The sequence below is a fragment of the Osmerus mordax genome, chromosome 8 (genome assembly GCF_038355195.1).
Source record: "Osmerus mordax isolate fOsmMor3 chromosome 8, fOsmMor3.pri, whole genome shotgun sequence".
NCBI lineage: Eukaryota > Metazoa > Chordata > Actinopteri > Osmeriformes > Osmeridae > Osmerus > Osmerus mordax.
This window is the reverse complement of record NC_090057.1, coordinates 5,182,602-5,203,352: the sequence shown is the minus strand read 5'-3', so window position 1 is coordinate 5,203,352 and position 20,751 is coordinate 5,182,602. Positions and strand designations below refer to the sequence as shown.

Here is a 20,751-nt window from a genome sequence, read left to right as displayed (position 1 = left end):
GTGTGTATGTGTGTGTGTGTACAGGCTGGGTGTGGGTTCTGACCTGCGATCTGCTTCTTGAGGAGGTCGATCTCCGTCTTCAGGCTCCGTATTTCCACCTCCCTGCTGGGGGAGAGGGGCGGGGCGGGGCCCTCCCCGGGGCCGCCTGGGTGCTGCATGGCCTGCACGGTCTTGGTGGACTCTGCAACGCACACCAGCCAGGCAGTAGATGTGTGAGTGCGTGTGTTTGGGGGCGTTAGATAAGTGAGTGTGTGTGAGAGCGGGTGTGTGTGTGTGAGCGCGCCCCCTCACCCTGCAGCTTGCGGCTCAGTTCCAGCTTCTCCTGCTCCAGGCGTTGGATCCTGCGCTCGTACGCCTCGGTCGCCAGGCTGTCCTCCAGGCCGCGCTGCACACACACGTCCTCCTGGCCCGCCGACGGCTCCCGCAGACAGCCCCGGTCTGACAGAGTACTGGAGAGGGGACCGGGAGGGGGGGGGGGGGGGGGACGTTAGGAGGGAAAGGGGGGAGGACAGGAGGAGACAGGGGAGGAAAGGAGGAGAGGGGGGAGGAGAGGAGAGGAGTCAGACAGTCACAAGAGAGCAGAGAAAACGTAGCGGAACTAAAATAACAGAGTCATCATCATTATCTCTTAATATGGACGGGGGTGAAGAAACCGCAATAAACAAACAACTACTGTACTCTCTGTCTGGGTTGTTAAAAATAAAACAAATAAACAAGCTTTTACGCCACCTAATACCTAATTTCCTCAGGGGGTTTCAAACCGGGCGGGGGGGGGGGGTCTCCTCTACTCACCATTTACTGGTGTATGTGAAGCCCACAAAGGGCAGGTGGTGACCAGAGAACGCTGTGTGAGAGGGAGGGGGCATGGTCTCCTGAAAGACAACACACACGCACACACAGTCAGAACGCACACACACGCACACATACACAGTAAGAACGCACACACACGCACACACAGTCAGAACGCACACACACGCACACATACACACAGTCAGAACGCACATAAAAACGACAACAATAGTGAGAGAAGGATGGTTTAGGAAGGAAAGTGAGACAGAGAGAGGTAGAAGGAAGTGCTCCTCACAGAGTTCTTGAGGCAGTCGTCGTCCACGTCGAAGTTGGACGTGTCGGTCGGACTGCTCACTTCAGGGATGTAGGGGGCCTCGCACGTGCGGATGTTGTCCCAGTCAATGCCTGAACAAAGCAAAAACGGAAGCATAATCACGATAAGTAAAGAAGGAAAACACCGTGACAACCATACCTGAATAAACCGGACCCCAACGCTTTATTATTTTCTGGGTTGCGTGTCACAATATCATGTTGTACTACTTCACGACGGCTCTCTGCCCGAGAACCTCGACTTGAGACGCAGAGCGCCCCACGGAATCTTCCACCTGGCTACTGGGAGATAACCCGTACACGGGGTCATACACGGGGTCGCACACAGGGTCGTACCGGAGAAGAAAGGGTGCTGCTTAAAGTCCTCGATGCCGTTCTGTCCCAGACGGTGTTCTCTGGAACAGATCAGGCGTCTGATGAGGTCCTTAGCATCCTCCGACACGTCTGTCATCTGCACTGGGAACTGGAAACGCTCCTGGGGTCAAAGGTCAGGGGTCAGCACTTCAGAGGTGGAGTAACTAATTAGCACTGGTAACTGACATAGACTGGTTGAGTGCATACTGTAAGTTCCACCTAGTTATACCACTCAGAACCCAAAAGTGAACACTCACATTGGAACCTAACTCCTCCTGACCGCGGGTGAGGAAGGAAGGAAGGGAGGAAAGAAAGAAGGAGGGAGGGAGGAAGAGAGAGGTAGAGAAAAAGGAGGGGTCATGAAGAAAGACAGGAGACACACAGCTGAACAAAATCAACAAACCCTCAGATGACCACCCATCTATAGTTCAATGCACTCCTCGTTTCTATAACGACCCGACCAAACATCACCCTGGGGGTCCAAACAGAGGAATGTTGACAGAACGTTGTTCTCTGTGTTGTAGCCCTGGCCTCTGTCCCCGGCCTCTGGCCCCAGCCTCTGGCCCCAGCCTCTGGCCCCAGCCTCACCTTGTGGTTCATGATCTTGCCATACGTCTCCACCAGGGACTCTGCGTAGAAGGGGGTCTCTCCGTACAGCATCTCGTACATGCACACCCCCAGGGACCACCAGTCACACTCGGGGCCGTACTTGCCCTTGCCATCCTCCATCGCCTGCAGGATCTCTGGGGAGATGTAGTCTGGGGTTCCTACCGCCACGGAGGACTGGACCTGAGGGAGGGAGGGAGGGAGGGACACACAGATACTGTTGTAGCCGTTTCCTGGTTTTATATATACTGTATATATATATATATATATATATACATATGTATATATGTGTGTGTGTGTGTGGTTGTGTAGCCTGTTGAATGTGGCGTGATTTGCATTGAGTGCTTGCAGCCCTGTGGTTGTGCTGGTTGGGTGATGCCATATACTCGCCTAGTCATGGCGGCTAGTTTGTCAGTCAGTCTAGCTGTGTCGGATGGGTTGAGTTTAATGGGTTTAATGCCACTTTTGACCACACACACTATTTTGTTACGCAACGTTTATGTACAGTGGATATATAATAAATATTCAACAAGTCACGGTTGGAGTGAGTTTCAAAAACCACCACGGATTTCCCGTTCAAGGCATCTGTAGCTTCGGATGCCGTGACACACACACACACACACTCTGCTGTTTTCATCTCTGAAATGTCAGAACATCAGCTTGTAATCCAGTAGGACCGCCTGCCAAACTCAGGTTTATTTACCAGGGACCACATGACTCATGGAGCCCCAGAGTCAGGCCAAACGACTTAGTTTAGTCCCCGTCTCTCACCAGGCCCCTCGCACATCAAAGAATCCCCCCAACCCTCCGCCCCCATCCTGGGGCCCCCAAACCCTCTACCCCACCCTGGGTCAGAACAATGATACTGGAGAAGTGTCTTTACAAGTTCTCACACACACACACACACTCACAGCCCAGGAGTGGGCCTGTCTGGGGTGGATGCTGGTGACTGGAAGTGTTTGGGTTGGACCAGGGCAGGTATAAAAGAAAACTGTGTGTGTGTGTGTGTGTGTGTGTGTGTGTGTGTGTGTGTGTGTGTGTGTGTGTGTGTGTGTGTGTGTGTGTGTGAAAGTGTGTGTGAGGGTGTAGGTGTGTGTGTGTGTGTGTGTGTGTGTGTGAAGCTCACCGTTCCGTCCTCCATCAGCTTGAGACAGGAGCCAAAGTCAGCCAGGCGGATATGACCGTTCATGTCCATCAGAATGTTGTCTGGTTTTATATCCCTGAGAAGGATGAAGGGAGGGAGGAATGGAGGGAGGGAAGGAGAGAGAGACCAAAGTAAATACACTGATACCTTTGAGAGAGAGGGGGGGGGGGGAGTGAGAGAGAGAGTGATAGAGAGAGATTGATGGAGAGAGAGAGAGAGAGAGAGAGAGAGAGAGAGAGAGAGAGAGAGAGAGAGAGAGAGAGAGAGAGAGAGAGAGAGAGAGAGAGAGAGAGAGAGAGAGAGAGAGAAGAAAACAAAAGAAGCAGACAGACAGATGTGTGACAGGGAGGGTGGGGTGGTGTGGACAGTCCTAGCAGGTTACCAGGGTCAGAGGTGACCAGGTGGTGTAGTTTGGCCTAGTTGACCTGCAGTTTCCAGGGTGGTCTGCTTTACCCAGGGTCCCGGGCTAAAAATACACCTCTACTCTGATTGGTGTGTTCTACTGCTCTATGACCTCACTTCCCCTTTAGACACGACACCAGGCCTGTAAAGTGCTCTTATGTGTTCACCAAGTACATGGCGTGGCTTGCAGATATAACACCATACGTGTCCCTGTCATACACGCACACGCATGCAAACACACACACACTGGGTCGCATGACAGCATTAGTGGTGATGATGCAAATACTTCTTAATTAAGCCAACCTGTAATTTATCAGGCGATGTTTCCACTCTGCCTCTCTCACACAGAAGCCTCTCGCACACACTGCCAAACAAACACACACACACACACACACACACAGGCAAACATCCGCACACAACCAAACACACAGAAAAACACATACACAACCAAACACACACAAACAGGCAAACACACACTCTAACATGACACTCCCAAACACACACACACACAAACCCACGCACACAGACAAACACACACAGACCATCTAATATCCTGGAACGACTCCACATGTTCTCTGGGAGTTATTTAACGACATCAGCACAACGTTAATCACTGCTGGCCAGGAAACCCCATGCCCTCCTCCTCCAGTCCCCTGACAAAGGCTCCAGTCAACATGACATGGAGGGAGGCTTCTCCACTGCAGCTATGGACACAATCACATCCTTATAAAACGAGACATTCATGGATACAGACTCTCGCACTGCAAAACGGTCTTTCCGGTGTTCCCCAAGGTACTAGGAACTGTGCTGTATCACATCGCTTTGACTTCTTCAACCCAAGACAGCTGTCAGTCACCCTGTGTGTGTGTGAGGGAGTGTTCCCCTGTCCAAGTTTGGCTTTGGCCCTGACTGGTTTTAGCCCTGTGTGTGTTTGTGTGTGTTTCCTTGCCGTAATGCCACAGAGAGCAGACAGCATGCGGGGGAGTTCCTCTTCCTCATAAACCAATTAGCCAAGTGAAACCTCTGAGTTGCTAATGAGCAGAGATCACACAAACATGGCTCCCTCCCTCAATCCCCCCTCCCTCGCTTCTCTCTCTTCTCTGTCCCCCTCGCTCCAGACGTATTTACCTCTCCCCAACCTCTCTCTGCCCCAGCTCTCTCTCTCCTTCATTACATCTCTATGTCTCTCCCCCCATCTTCTTATCCCCTCTCCCTCCTCCTCTCTCCCTGTTGTGACGTGAGGTGTGCAGCCAGGTTATTGACCCCAGGGCTGTAGAGCCAAGGCTTTAACAGGGCTTAAACTTCACACAGACAAGTCACGGTGGGCGTTAATGCTAAGTGCGCTAGGCTAACGCTAGGCTAGTTCGTTGAGGAGGCTGGGTTGCTGATGGTAAGTGCGCTAGGCTAACGCTAGGCTAGTTAGCACAGGACGCTGGGTGGCTAATTGGGCTACAGTGTTCCGGCGCATGGCCACCGCAGGTCTTAAGGAGCAGCGGCGCTGAGAATAGAGGGAGCTAATCTCCTCTAAGACCACAGACACACACACACATGCACCACACACACACACACACTCTAAGACCGTAGTATCCATCTGTGAGGGCCATCTGGACCCCTCGACACCAACCCCCCTTACACTGGGAAACACACACACACACACACACTGTCTCCTAGGGATAAAGACAAAGAGAGTGCGGCATGACAACACAAACACCCTCCCACCCTCCCATCAAGAGATGATCATTTGACCTGGTCAAAGCCCAGGTATTCCTTATGCAGTCAGGGCATTTTACAGTACCAACGTTTTGTGGTGGGTCTATGATTGGTTAATGTATGTGTATATGTGTATGTATATTAGTGTGTGCATGTTTTATAGGTGTGTCTGATGAATTCCTTACTCTCTAAGATCAGTGGGTGTAAACAGGGCTGTGAATCACAGAGGGCTGGATCAATAATACAGCACGCATATGGCTCTGATCAATAGGCAACAGCACACTTGCACACGCGCGCACACACACACACACACACGCAACGACAGGAGGCGGATGCGGGGCCAGCTAAAAGAGAGCTCAGCCATGCTGGGCTGGTCCAATCAAGCATGTCTTAGTCCCTGTGGGAGGCCATGCACACAGCTGACCAATCACCAGGCCTGCAGGGTCAAACCGGCCAATCACCGGGCCGGCTGGGTCATTGACCGGGACAAGGGGGACAGAAGGACGTCCACTAAAGACTCTTTGTTATCCGATTCATTTCTATTCATTCTCAGTCTCATTTGTCAAAGCAAGTGTTGAAGAAACCGTTTTTGAAAGTGTCAACGAAAAAAGAAATTCTTCCCTTGAGTGATTGATTTAGTGCTCTAGAGAAGCAGGGTCAACTGTTTAACTACCATAAACATGGAGGGTGGAAACAGGCTAGACGAAAAGCTAAATCATAATAACAGACTAATTAGAGTATCACTGATTAGGCATTATGTTTCCAGAGGCTTTGCTTTCCAGGACTAAAGTGCTTGACTACTTTTGTCCATTTCTATAAACTAGGCCACTCTGCTTCCCCCTCTTAATGTGGCCTACTGGTATGGACATAGTGAGAGATACTGTACACCACCACCGACAGACTTAAAGGGCTTGAAATCCTGCAAATGATAGGGTTAATGTAATGTATTGTCCTTTCAGTTAGTCATGAAGAAAAGACACACCCTCCCCATATACACACACACAGAGTCACCACACACACAGACACACGCAAGCAAGCATACACCACACACACACAAACATATATAAGCACACACCAAACACACACGCCCAGTGCAGGGAACAGGACACACCCTCCTCAGGGGATGTGCGCTGGCTGTCTCCACAAACCGAGCGTGCCAAACTCTCACGAGAGGAGGGGGGGCGGCCACACCCCCGGCCACGCAACCCATCATTACCATCCCAAAGCGTCCCCAGGGGCCTCAAAGAGTAGCAACACGACCGCCCCCCCCCCCCCCCTCCCCCCAAACCCCTCCCCCGATCCAGCCCTCTCCCACACCACTAACCCCCACAGCCCCCACAAGACACCATACACTTAGTGGGCCTGCTTCCCTGCGAGCCTGCACTGCATTCTGGGATCCCTGACTGCAGCGAACGCAGGCACACCCAACAGAGCTGGCTTAACTATCTCCTTTTTTAATTCTCTTTCTCTCCCTACCTCTCTCATCTCTCTCTTTCTTTTTTATTTATCTCTCTTCTCCATCTCTCCCTCTCTGATTCCTCCCCCCTCCCACCCGTTTTAGAGGACGCAAACTAATTCCCCATGCGAGGTGCTTGGAAGTAAAGTGGAGGTAAAGTGACAACTTCCTGTGAATGAGACACTGATTGGTTCCCCCCACAGAAGGACCAGCTATCCCATGAGCACCGAGGGCTGCTCCCTGACCGTTTGATACAAACAGCAGCTCATTTTTATCATATTTTCTTTGAACCAATCATGTTCCAGCGCCGCATTCTGGGATCACGATTCAACCTGGGCTGTGCGTTCCAATACCCATCCCACCATGCTATATAGTGTGTGTGTGTGTATACAGTATCTACCATCCCCATGTGTTCCGTGCTGCCTCTCACCTGTGAACGTAGTGCAGCTGGTGGACAGAGTCGATGGCCAGGACCATCTCAGCCAGGTAGAAGCGAGCCATGTCCTCGGGCAGGCGGTCCTCAAACTTACTGAGCAGCGTCAGCAGGTCTCCTCCCACGTAGTAGTCCATCACCAGGTACTGAGGGGGGGGGGGGGAGAAAAAATATATATAAACATACTGAAAAGATATAACTGCAAGCCAGGTCTGGACTGGGACTGAAAAACGGCCCGGGACTTTTAAACGCAGACCTGCCCACGACCGTGTCTTATTATTATATATACTGTTAGTTTTTTTGTTGCATTATGCCGCGGCCGTTTGAGAAATCTCCCGACAGCCACTCCGACCCTGCTGTAAGCTCTCATTTAATATATTGAAATTAGATTCTAGTCTCCGCTAGGGTCCCTCTCCTCTCACACCCTCTTTCACCTCTCTCACTCGACTCTCACTAACGTCAGCGGCATTCCCCCGGGGCGGCCGGACTGAGCTCCAGTTCCACGTTGTCTCCTGAGGAGTTCCCTGGAGAACAGCAGCAGGCTCAGCCGGGTGCCATGTCTCTCTTCAGGCTCAGCTGGGTGCCATGTCTCTCTTCGGGTATGGGGGGGGGCAACACCAACATGTGTTGTGAGAATGCAGAGAATGGCGGACGGCCCTGTCATTTGAACCAGGGGTCACTGAGGAAGTCTGGACGCATTACCCCAGCCAATAAAAACCCTGTAGAATGTGGTCTCGGCCAATCAGAACCCCCCCCCCCCCCCCCCCCCCCCACAGTCTTTTATGTTAACTCTTATCTTCCCCTCCCGTGCATTCTATATCCCCCCCTCTATGACATCATCTTCTCTTCCCTCTTTCCCTCCTGGATTCTTTCATGTGGAAAACAGCCCCTCCGTTCCTCTGCCCTTCCCACCTACCCTCCTCGTTAAGTGCTGTCCTATGGTAGCGGCCTCTTTAAAGGTTATGAAGCTGATGAAGGTTTGAGACGGATGAGGCAGAAGCATCACCAGGCGTCCGAAAGGCGTGTCGAACGGTGTAGCTGTGGCGCAGATCCAGGTGTAGATGTAAGGGGTGTGTGTGTGGGTATAGGTGTGTGAGGGATGTGTGTATAGGTGTGTCTCACCAGGTTGATGTCATCCTGGAAGGCGTAGTGCAGGGTGGTGATCCACTGGCTGTCTCCGTTCACCAGCACGTCGCGCTCCTCGCGGAAACACGCCGTCTGCACAGGGTCAAAGGTCAAAGGTCAGCCCACATCATCACCAGAGGGCGTCTTCGTGCGTACGCATCCTAGCCTAGTTCACATCTAACCAGCTGTCTCTGTCCGTGTGGGTTCCGGTGTTCAGTGTGGGTGAGTGGTTAGGCTGGTCTGGAGGCTGCTGTGAAACCCTTTGAGACGTTGCTTGTAAACTGGGGTTATGCAGATAAAGTTTTATTTGATTTGGGTGTGTTAGTGTATGTATGTGTGTTTGTGTGTGTGAGTGTACAGGCTACAGTTGGATTGTTTTTCTAGACAGCTTCCCATGTCCAGACGCATGCATACAGACGCCTCAGAGACCAATAGGAATGTCTGACTGACAAGCAGGGGAGGGTCATGTGGAAAGCACATCATGGAGCTAAAACTGACATGTGGCCTCAACCACCAAATCCAAAACTGAAAATTAACAGTCTTTTAGATTATTAAAATGTATCCTTAAAATAAAAAAAACTATGAATGGACAGCTCCGGTTTTTGTCTCAGCTGAACGAGAGTGTGTTGACATGTTGTCGTTGCTCACCTCCGCTCTCTTCAGCATCTCCCACTTGTTGAGGATCTTCATGGCAAACACCTTGTCTGCATTCTTCACCTTCACCACGGCAACCTGTGGAAGGACGATCAGATGGAGAGGTCAGGACGGAGGACAAGCACCGGAGAGGGAGACTGTACGCAAGACAGGCACCTCTCTTTCAACTACGGCATCCCTTGATCTGCATTCAAATTGTGGGTTTGTATTCAAATCTCTCCCTGCACCAATCAATATCTTTCAATCAACTGTGATCAGTGATAACCTAGAGAAGGAAAGGAGGGATGGAGAGACGGAGGGATGGAGGAAGGGATGGAGGGATGACTGTTTTAACTGTCTCCTCAGGCCTTGGAGGAGGAGAGGGGGAACAGGAATAGGAAGAAGGGACACAGGAAGCGACCTCGTACACTGAGGCAGTGACCCCTGCTCTGGAGAGAGAGGCACCACCTGGATCCTCTCTCACAGCTGGGATCCTCCCGGATCAACAGGACATCACTACAGTGAGCATGCTCAGTTAGACCACAATGATCCGGCACTTGACAACTACTATCTTTGTGTATCATGCTTCTAAAATAATAATGTATTCATCAAGCAGACACTTTTATCCAAAGTGATATACAGTTCAGGGGCAATTTTAACCTGCGACTGCTGGATCTGCAGTCAAATGCTCTAACCACTGAGCTACACCCTCCCCAGATTCTAGTCAATATGACAGCATGGGTCAGTACAGTGCAGTACAATTCTGGCTGACATGTTGACAGATTAAAGACCCAGTAACATGTGAGGAATGGAAGACAGGTGATGACACAATCAGAGGCTACAGCACCAATGGGAGGGGGGGTTGGAGGCAGGGCAAGATGTTTTTCTGACTTAAAACCAGAGAGAGGAGTAAATAAAACAGGAACGGGAGCTTTGGGGTTTGGTTGGGTTTCAGCGGTTCGGTGGCGGTGATAGGATGACAGTCGAGGCGGCACTTGCGGTTCTCTGACACCTGTGACGCAAGCCCTCTGTCCATTGTTAGGCGGTATAAACAAGGGAGCAGGGAGCATTCCTCAAACCAGTAGAGTAGCCGGCTGCAGGAGGCCAGACAACTAGAGTGCTTTGGCTGCCAGGAAGGACACAAGCGAGGGCCTTCTTCCCTCCCCTTCACTCCACCACACACACACACACACACACACACACACACACACACACACAGAAACAGATACACTACCACACACGCATGGCCGCACACAAGCACACGTGTGAAATAGATACACACGTGGACACACAAACACACACGGCAACATAAAGCACATAGTAACATAACACACACAGTCTGCAGTCCATTAAATGAGCAGTGTAGAACGAGAGGGAGAATGCTAATGCAATGATAACATTCCTCCACTGTTTGGGTTTCCCCGAGTGATCTGATCAAGCAAAGAGAGGAGGAGAGGAAGAAAGGAGGAGAGGAAGAGAGGAGGGAGAGCAAACTGTTTTTGGCAGTGACCTTGTGTTTAGTCCCCCCCTAAATCCCTCCTTCCCTCCCCGTTATCCCTCCATCTTTCCATCCCTCCCTTCGCCCTGTTTTCCTAGCTTTCTCCTCTCGGGTCTGTGTGAGGCCCGGGCCCACATGCTCCACACTGCAGTCGGAGGAAAGCCATTCATCAGGAAAGCTCAAACGCCACGCACACACGCCATTTCTCTTCCAACGCTGACAATGGGAGGATGAAATAAAAACATCCTGGCTGAAACTACTTCTTTCCCTCCCTATCTTCTTCCCACAGCTTCCAGGTCCGATAACTCCACCCTTCACCGCTAGAACTTACCGGTCAGTAAGCTGTATTTTCATTGGGCAATTTGGACTATTTACTCTAAAATACTAAAAAAGCTATCTTTTAGCTGTCAGTGTACCACCGCTAGCACAAGTCCGGAACTAGCTATAGTCTTGCTAGGTAGCGTGAGTTAATCGTCTTTTTTGCTAGCTAACTCACTCCAAACTTTATAAGCTAGCTAGCGATTCAAACTCACGCTACCTAGCAAGTGTGCTATCGGGTAACCCATTGCTCGTTTCTGATTTACCAAGAGGGCTGCGACAAATCCACATCTGGTGTGCTGGAAGGCTCTGCTCCTTCATCGCAAGGACCAGGTGCCGAACCAGGCGCGCCACAGGCGCTAGTATCATTAACAAAATAAGAACAAGCGTTCATGCGTTACGGTAGCGCTTACCGCACTGCTAACGTCACAGCGTCGAGAATAGCACTGACACGGTTTGGAACAGAGGGAGGAGGGAGGAACGTTAATGATGTTCTTCCAGCGGTCAAAGAGAACAGGGTAGAACCAGGACTTAAGAGGCCTGGACCCTGGCCCAGACTCCAAATACAGAGAACAGGCAGGGCTCAGCTTACATAGGTGAGGGGGATGTGTGTGTAGCTACTGTAGGTTGTGAATGTGTGTGTTTATGTGAGGGTGTAGGTTTATTGTGTTAGTGTGAGTGTACACATGTGTACGTTCCAGCCCCACACTGCACCATCTATAATCTTGTGTGTGTGTGTGTGTGTGTTGGACATATGTAATCCTAAACTGCAGTGTCTGCCATCACTACCTGACTCTCCAGCATTCCCCAGCACTGACATCACTCCCCCTGAACACGTAATAACCGTGTTTCAGTTGGACCCACAGCAACTCACCAATGAGGCCTGCTTTCACTTCCACCCAGATCGGTTTACCCCAAACACACACACCGTCACTGGGAGCACCTGCGTTCCTTTACACGAGTCATGCTGATTGGTGGTTCTGTTGTGTAAATAGCTGACAGGGAGAGAAGTTGCTTACCTCACCGAAGGCCCCACGACCAATCACCTTGAGGATCTCAAAGTCCTCCTTGTGTAGGCGCATCTGCTTGACCCTGGAGGTGAAGGGTTTGGCTGCGGGAGAGGAGAGGAGACAGGGTCAAGGGATGGATACAGGAGGCCGTGTGTCTGCTTGGCAGTGTGGTAGAGGCTGGGATCACAGACAGGGCAGAGAGGTGACAGAGACTGATTTGAAAGGTATGTGTCAAGGTTGGATAAACGCGGTTTTGTGTGTCGAGATTTTGACAAGATTGTGTTACTTGATGCGACCCGCTCATCCAAACAACTTTACACATGACATTGCATCATACAGCGAGCGATTCTCAAGATGATCGAGGCACAGACACATACAGATTCCTGTTACAGTTACATGTACCCACTTAGCAGATGCTTTTAGCCAACAATGTCACGATATTTGAACCTGTGACACTTCTGATCTGCAGACAATGCTGAGCCACACCCACCTACACCTGTTCCAGACTAGACTCCATATCCAGCTTACAAGCCATGTCACAGAGGTCTTCACACATGCAGATCAGCATCTAGTACCAAGAAAAACACCTACATAACTCATGACAATTCCACCTCCCTACACCCTCCTGGCCTGGCCTAGAGCGGAAGGCAAGCACTTCGGATAGATCATCAATCCAAATGTGTGTCAGACCAGGTTTCCTGGACCCTCGTCCTCATTGAGTCTCACAGCCCTACCGCCAGCGTGAATCTCACCCGGAAGTGATGACTCAACACAGCTCAGCAGACACACTCAATTTCATTACCCTGCACAGTATCACAGTCTCTTATGGATGCATCAGCTCCTATCTGCTGTAACGGGATTATCATATTATATGATCTCACAGTGTAATCTAGAGCTGAAGCAGTTATCAACCGCATTCAGACAGGCGTCTCTGCTGCCTAGCGACTGAGAGAGGGAGAATTTGTCCTGGTTTGGGTGTTAATATAGACTGGCAAAGAAAGCTTTTTGGCACACTAATTAGCTTATTTACTAATCCTGACGCAAGGTGCAAACCAGCCCGGAAATTTCCGTCTGACTGCCCAAGCCGTGACATATCCGAACCAGAACAGGATCAGCTGATAGCCAGACCTGGACCATGATCAAACCAGATCCACACCAGAGCCAGACCAGGGTGTAGGATTGAGGTGGCTGAGGTCTTGAGATCTTGAGGGTTGGCAGCCATTCAACATCCTGAAACGCCCTGACACCCTGGAACATAGCCCCAGTCCTGCCTGGCCTGGTCTGGCCTGGTCTGGCCTGGCACAGAGCCAGGGGCTCCTGGCACCTGGCTCTGTCTGGGTCCATTACCATGAGGCTATTAGAGCTCAGCAGATATCTGACAACACACCTACACCTGCCCCCAATCACAACACACACCTGCCCCTAACCACTACACACACCTGAAATTCACCACTACTGTGTGTGTGTGTGTGTGTGTGTGCTGATTAGTAGCTGAAGGCCAACGCAGAGCCTGACTGCAGAGATAAGAATGACTGCAGAGATAAGAATGTGTTTGGTGTTAGACCAGCCCCACAGTACGGCCCTCCACAGAGACCTGAGACACACAAACAGCCTCCTGAGTCTGCCTGGCGTGTCGGAATCCAGCACACAGGCTGCTGTGTGGAGCTAAAGAACTTTCTCACTGTAGCCTTAGTAAGAAGCAAGGCCAAAGCAAACAAACCCCTCTGCTTTTTATGAATGATGTCAATAGTGGGCTATTGTTTATGGCAGGTGGTTCCTTCTGCAGTTGAAGGTCCTCATAAAAGAGGCCCGCCTGTACCACAGAAGCAGAGATGATCCGGCAGGTTGGGTTTATAAATAGAGACCAGTTGTTTATTACTGCAGGACCTTAAAAACAAGCCTGCGACACTGTAGGCTAAACATCACACTTTGACACACTTGAACACGTTTAACACACACAAACGCATCCACACACACACATACCTACACACACATATCCACACACACACACACACCAGTCTCCCAAGATTGACTCAAGGTTCAGGAGTTCCATTCGTCTGACGGTAGAGGCATTGTGACATGGTCCCCTTCTTCACACACTCCTCGAGACAAAGGCCTCACAGTCACGACTCACGACATCACTATCAAAACACACAGGTGGTTCCAAACACGGCAGCGGTTGCTATGACAAGGTGTGGCGCCGGCCTGTTTGTGATGCCTTGGGCACGCCGGTCCCGGCCCAACTCTGACTGGCTCTCTCTTTGTCTTCTCTGAGGTTTTGCAAGAGCTCTCAAAGACCTTCAATGTTCTTCCCCGGACTGGAACTTGACAAAGTGTCACTCATTCAGCACAAGAACCGCCGAATGTTTCTCATCCAGAAACCCACGCTCGTACACAGAAACTCACACTGCAGGCCTGTGCCGTGCAACTGGAAAAACATACGTAGAGCCAACTAATCCATAGCCAGACTGGTTAGAAGCAAATCCTTCTGGTTATCAGTCCAATCTAGGGCTGTCTGCTCTCCCTCCAGTCTGAACAGTCTGAACACTCATTACTGATAAGTGTGTTCACGCTGTGGCAGCAACGTTAGACATATTCAGGCCTCAGAAATGGGCCTCTCTTAAGAGTCCTGAGTTTCCCACGTCTGTGTATTCTGCTTGTGTGCATAATGTGCGATACAGCCACGGTGCAATGCATTTGTCAGTCTGCTGATTCTGCCTGCGTTACTTAATGAGTCCTGTGTAGAGGGAGGGATGGAGAGAGTGGTCGGGTAGAGATGGAAATAGAGAGGCAGATGTGGGTGGGGGAGTAAAGAAGAGGAGAAAGGGCAGAAAAAGGGGTATCTCTCTTTCTGCCCTTTCTCCCTCCCTCTATCCATCCCTTTATCCATCCCTCCATCCATCCCCTCTATCCATCCCTTTATCCATCCCTCTATCCATCCCTTTATCCATCCCTTTATCCATATCTCTATCCATCCCCTCTATCCATCCCTTTATCCATCCCCTCTATCCATCCCTTTATCCATCCCTCTATCCATCCCTCTATCCATCCCTTTATCCATCCCTCTATCCATCCCCTCTATCCATCCATCCCCTCTATCCATCCCTCTATCCATCCCTTTATCCATCCCTTTATCCATCCCCTCTATCCATCCCTCCATCCATCACTCCATGCCTCCCTTGCCCATCCATCTCTCTGTCCCTCTCTACCCCCCTTCTTCCATCCATAAACCCCTTTTACCTCCATCCCTCTCTCCCCCCCCCCCCTCCGTCTCCCCTACCCTCCCTGCCTCCCTTCCCAGCAGCAGAGCTGTGTCAGTACAGCAGGTCCTGGGACATCTGGAAGCCATCAGAGGGATTATTTACCACCACAGTGAGGTAACGACACAAAAATGCAGTTTGCAGAGGAGAGAGAGAGAGAGAGAGGAGTGGAGAGAGAGAGAGAGACGAGTGGAGAGGGAAGGAGAGGAGGAGAGCCATGAGGTGAGGGGAAGTAGAGGATAGGAGGGTGACCTGGAAACAGCCTTGTGAGAAACCACAGGAGGAGGTAGCCTAGGGCCGACCGTCACACCTCGTAACCCCACCTGGGTTCCCCACCACAGCCTGACCTGGACCACGCTGGCCTGAGTTCAAACCCAACAGCCCCGGTAACCACTAGGCCATTACAACAACCTGGAGTTTCTCCTCTACCACTTACTATCGGGCACAATTTCAAAACAGAAATAAGAATATGTTCATTCTATACTCCTATAAGGGTTCTGTACTTGGCTCTGTCAAACAGCTGCCACGATTCTACTCCAAACACAGCAGTGAGTGGCCCTAGGAGTTTGAGTGAGGGAGGATAGGTTTGGTTCAGTGGTTAGAGCTTTTGCCTGCAAATCAAGAGGTCTCAGGTTCAAATACTCCTTTGTAAATTGCTTAGGATAAAAGCTGAAAGAAGTAAGGAGTAGACTAGCCCTTCACAAGGCTCACCCTCTGGGAAAGGTCTCGCTTCCACAGAAGAGCCATTATTTCACTGGTACTTCCTAGTTAAATAAAGAGTAGATAAATACAACCAAATTGAGGGAGGGAGCCCGGCAGCAAAGTGGTCGGTTATCAAAGAGAAAATCTAGAACAAGTTACGAAGCAGGGAAAAAGGGGGGGTGCTGGAGTTGGAAAGTGACCCGAAAGTGGACATGAACAAGCAGTCCAAAAATAAAGCTAACCCTTTTAGCATTTAATTGCAAGTAGCTTAAACTACCCAGTAAATTACCCAAATTACAGATGAAAACTGAAGCAGGCCCTTGGAGTCGTGGCCAGGGGGGTCTGGGAAGCACAGATGTGAGGGGGGGCGAGGAAGAGCGTCGCAGCCAAAACCCTGACTCAGTCTCCAACAGCTAAATCTAACGTTTCCCCTGAGGCCATGCCAAGGAGAGGAACCCAGCGTGTGTTTTGTCATGTGTGATGTATGTCAGCCATCACAGACAAGCGGGCACACTGATAAATTCATTAATAAGTACCAAAATACATATAACACATTCTGGGAATCGCTTACACACAACATAAACATGCACCAGAGCATTAAATTGAGTTTAACGCTACACTGCACACCAGTGACACCAGGATTCCCAGAGCCATGTTGGTCTTCTAGACCCCTGACACACACACAGACACACACACATAGGCACAGACACACACACACACACCACACACAGGCTCAGACACACACAGACACACATACACACCGGCACAGACACACATACTGCTGTAATTTAAGGGGAAAGCTGGTCAGACATGGAAAGCTAAACCAAACGATCTGGGCTTAGCAGTAAACACACAAACAGGATGTTCCCAAAATATTAAGATGCCAGAGGGAGGGACAGAGGGAGGGAGAAAGGCGACCAGACAAACAATAGATTCGATCTGGATTGTGTCATGACATTACTACTGTGAGAAAAGCCTACCCACTCACGCAAACATGCAAACATGAGGAAAAACTTCTAACTGATAATCCACACACTAATAAGGTTTAAACCTTGAAGATTAAACGGTTTATATACACCACAACTTCAGTAATCAACTGTGCCAAAAATCATGGGACATGTTTGCGTGTGTGTGCGGGTGTCTATGTATGTGTGTGTTTGTGTGTGTGTAGTGAAGGAAACTGTGTGAATGTGTACCAAAAATGTACCAACAACTGTGCCAAGAGTTATGGGACATTTTTGTGTGTGTGTTTGTGTGTGTGTGTGTCACTGCAGTCATGATGTAAGCATCCATTTCTGGAAGGAACGTGCCTTCGCTGGTGTCTGCAGAATAGCTGTCATACCAGGCATTATTCACTAGATTACGGGTTCGAATTCCGCTCAGCCCAACCAGGCAAAGTCCCTGTAGTGCTGCATTCACATCATGGGATAGAGTCCCACACCTACAGCACAGATAGTAAGTCACTTTGGATAAAAGAGTATGCTAAATGGATAAATACAACTGTAAATTCAGCAATAATCACGACCTAATATAACACATAAGTCGTACGTAGCAACAGTCACGATCAGGATCCAAAAATGTTTGTTCAGCTGACTGTAAGCGACTTTCAGGGGAGATTTGAACCTTGCGTCTTGATCTGCAGTCAAATGCTCTAACCACTGAGCTATACCTAATCCCCCTGATTGTGGATGAGGAGATGAGTTGGTCTGGCGTGGATTCAGCTTCAAGCAGACCAGACTTGGATCAAAGAGGCCTGCATAGCTTAAATACCTGGAGATAGACAAGGTTTATTTGAATTGTCGTTTGCACTTTGGAGACTGCTTTATTAGTTTCATCTGACATGGTGGTGACCATGGTGACAGCAGGGTGTGGGCTCAGTCTGCAGGAGGCCTCGCATTTTAATCACAGCGAATTTGCGGTGCGTTTCAATTGAGGGCCTCTGGGTGGAGGAGGCCTCAGACTGACAGCAGCAGCTGCCCTCACATGCCACTAGTTCTCTCACCAGCAGCCCTTGGTTGTCTCATCAAGGAGCTGATGACTCTCTAGGTCTCAGAGTCTGAACCTTTGGCTCACATGTCAGATGTTTCCGGGGAGTGGGGGTGGGGTTCTTCACAATACCCTCTCAACAAGCCCCGTGGCCCATGGAGAGTTGGGTGACACGCAAGGCTCCCAGCTCCGCTGAGATAGGCTGTCCTGAACCCCCCCTGGGACCCCTCTCTCTCTCTCTCTCTTCTCTCTCTCTCTCTCTCTCTCTCTCTCTCTCTCTCTCTCTCTCTCTCTCTCTCTCTCTCTCTCTCTCCTCTCTCTCTCTCTCTCTCTCTCTCTCTCTCTCTCTCTACGGTCCCTCCAAAACATTGATCACTTTAAACCTTTTAACATAAATGAGCTGAAGTATTCTCAACTGTGAGTGCGGGTCGGTGAGTGATGATGATGTGATCAAGACAGACTGTCTGTGGGGTAACCTTGTAAAACAGGCAGGACAGCTTTCCCTCTCTCCTCATCAATTACAGAATAGGTAGAAACACCACTAGAGGTTAGAACCAGGCCCTTCCATATTGTTACAGCTGGGCTCGGAATCACAAACGACGTGACGATAACCTTCAGGAAACACTCCACAAATCTGACCCCCCACCCCACCCCACTTAAGCCGACCTGTCACTGAGGGAGAAAAGATTGCCGTTTGCTTGACATGATTATCCGGGTTTTCGGTCTGTGTTCAAATGTCCACCCACCACTCCCGCCTCCCTCCCTCCCTACCTCAACCCCCTGCCGTGGGGTGGTGTGTCAAGGTGCAGGTAACTTTAGCCCTCTGCTCCTCTGGGAGCTGGGAGTGGCCAGGTGATCTCTGCCTGGCTGGGGCTTGTCTATCAGGACCCACAGGAAGACCCAGGGGCTGGAGGTGGGCCTGGAGGGCCCTGTCTCAATACTGCAGATACACCTGGAGGGCCCTGGTCTCAATACTGCAGATACACCTGGAGGGCCCTGTCTCAATACTGCAGATACACCTGGAGGGCCCTGTCTCAATACATACACCTGGAGGGCCGTCTCAATACTGCAGATACACCTGAAGGGCCCTGTCTCAATAATGCAGATACACCTGAGGGCCCTGTCTCAATACTGCAGATACACCTGGAGGGCCCTGTCTCAATACATACACCTGGAGGGCCATCTCAATACTGCAGATACACCTGAAGGGCCCTGTCTCAATACTGCAGATACACCTGAAGGGCCCTGTCTCAATACTGCAGATACACCTGGAGGGGCCATCTCAATACTGCAGATACCCCTGGAGGGCCCTGTCTCAATACTGCAGATACACCTGGAGGCTCTGTCTCAATACTGCAGATACATCTGGAGGGCCCTGTCTCAATACTGCAGTGACCCATCCTTCTCCCGTTCGGTTTCTGACCTGACAAGGAGAGCTCTGGTGAGATCTGCTTGACAAGAGCTGTCCTAGCAACTGTTACTGTGCAAACCCAAGCACACCATCAAGTATATAATAACTGATAAATGGATTAAGGTAAAGGGAGGACAGAAAGATCTGGCATTGAAGAGCTGGAACCAGGTCCATCAGAGGTGAATCATCATATTTTTACGATCCCTCTGGTTCTGGAAGGTTATAGGACTCTATGACATAACCTAGGTGGCAACAGCATACACAGGATCACACACACTGGAACCTGAAGAAAAACAAAAAGGAGACCCCTTTTTGAACACCGCGGTAACTGGAAGGAGGGTAATAGTTATTCACACTCTCTCCTGCAGTTCCATTTCTAGGCCACAGCCTAGAAGTCACATCTGAAAACCACTAGTCCGCTGAGCTAACTATCACCTGGGAGACCAAGGTGTCAGTGCTGAGGCTTGTAACCAGAAGTATTTCACAAATTTGCATCTGGCTAGAGGGGGACAAGTCTGGACGTGCGCGTCCGGGCCTTCCTTCAGAGAGGCAGCGAGGACGACACCAGACTGCAGAGACATGTATTACATTTCAAAGGAAATATTGCTAAATCGCTGGATGCTGGCTAGGAGCCAGAGCCTTGTTGTGGAGTTAGGGTCCCTGGACTATTCTCCTTTTCAACAATAATAAAGACAGTCGAATAACAGGAGGAAATGAAGGCCCAGCTTAAGCCAGTTCTCTGTCCACACGACCGTCAGACGGATCTGTTTTGATGATATTACCCTATTTGCCTCAGATCTTGGCTAATCTTTGTTTTTAACTGTTGGACACATTAGCTTCCTGGTTGACTTGGAAACGCTTGCTACTACACTGGTCTAGATCAGGTTATCCAGTCACATGACTAGTGAGCATATTGGAGAGGACAATATTCTTGTTGGGACCAGCAACATCTCTGGGATCATCTATGCATGGTGTGTTAGAATAATCTGGTTCTTCAGAGAGCTTGTTGAAATATTCATTGACTTTAATGACAACAAAGTACAATCGATAATGGCATGTGGTCACTGAGCAGAACATTTAAGAAAACCCCTTTGGTATCAGCAACATCAGATAAGCATCCAACAGAGCTGTTAAAAGGAGCCTCTGGCTGCAGGGATAAAGCATTTTGAGCATATGGACGATAATTACCCTAAAATATACAAGTATTTACAGGAGGAAAAGGGTTGTAAAAAGTTTATTACTTTTCGACTTCTAGCTGAACATTTAGCCTTCAGTGTGAAACACTTTTCCATTCTGTAGCCAGTATGGTTAAGAGCTGTGTGTGTGTGTGTGTGTGTGTGTCACCCTCACAGCCTGCTCTGACACACACACACTCATCAGGATCCCCTGATGTCGTCTACTGGATATTGGGTTTCTTGGATTTCCTTTGGGACTAATAAAGAGAACTGTAATGTCTGTCACATTCTGTAAAGATCGCAGCACACTGATGGAAAGACTCAATCCCAATCCACCTCCTTCCTCTCACCAACCATGGCTACCTGTGTTTTTAGGTTAGTATGAAAGGGGGTGAATGATTCGACAGGA

The 20,751-nt window shown here is 50.0% G+C and overlaps 1 protein-coding gene across 7 annotated transcripts in view; it reads right to left on the bottom strand.

Moving 5' to 3' along the window:
* The window catches only part of cdc42bpab (CDC42 binding protein kinase alpha (DMPK-like) b), a 48,137-nt gene that overhangs the window by 21,604 nt on the left and 5,782 nt on the right, over nt 1-20,751 (bottom strand). For 4 of the 7 annotated variants that reach the window (XM_067241107.1, XM_067241110.1, XM_067241112.1 and 1 more), the window contains exons 2-13: nt 11,818-11,909; nt 8,998-9,081; nt 8,347-8,442; nt 7,222-7,370; nt 3,206-3,299; nt 2,062-2,262; nt 1,731-1,748; nt 1,456-1,594; nt 1,085-1,194; nt 793-872; nt 292-449; nt 44-181 (exon numbers count right to left, since the gene is read on the bottom strand). In XM_067241107.1, the coding sequence (XP_067097208.1) occupies nt 44-181; nt 292-449; nt 793-872; nt 1,085-1,194; nt 1,456-1,594; nt 1,731-1,748; nt 2,062-2,262; nt 3,206-3,299; nt 7,222-7,370; nt 8,347-8,442; nt 8,998-9,081; nt 11,818-11,909 (1,359 nt within the window). The remainder of the gene's footprint in view (nt 1-43; nt 182-291; nt 450-792; nt 873-1,084; nt 1,195-1,455; nt 1,595-1,730; nt 1,749-2,061; nt 2,263-3,205; nt 3,300-7,221; nt 7,371-8,346; nt 8,443-8,997; nt 9,082-11,817; nt 11,910-20,751) is intronic. The other 3 variants (XM_067241113.1, XM_067241111.1, XM_067241114.1) reach the window with 1 other exon arrangement.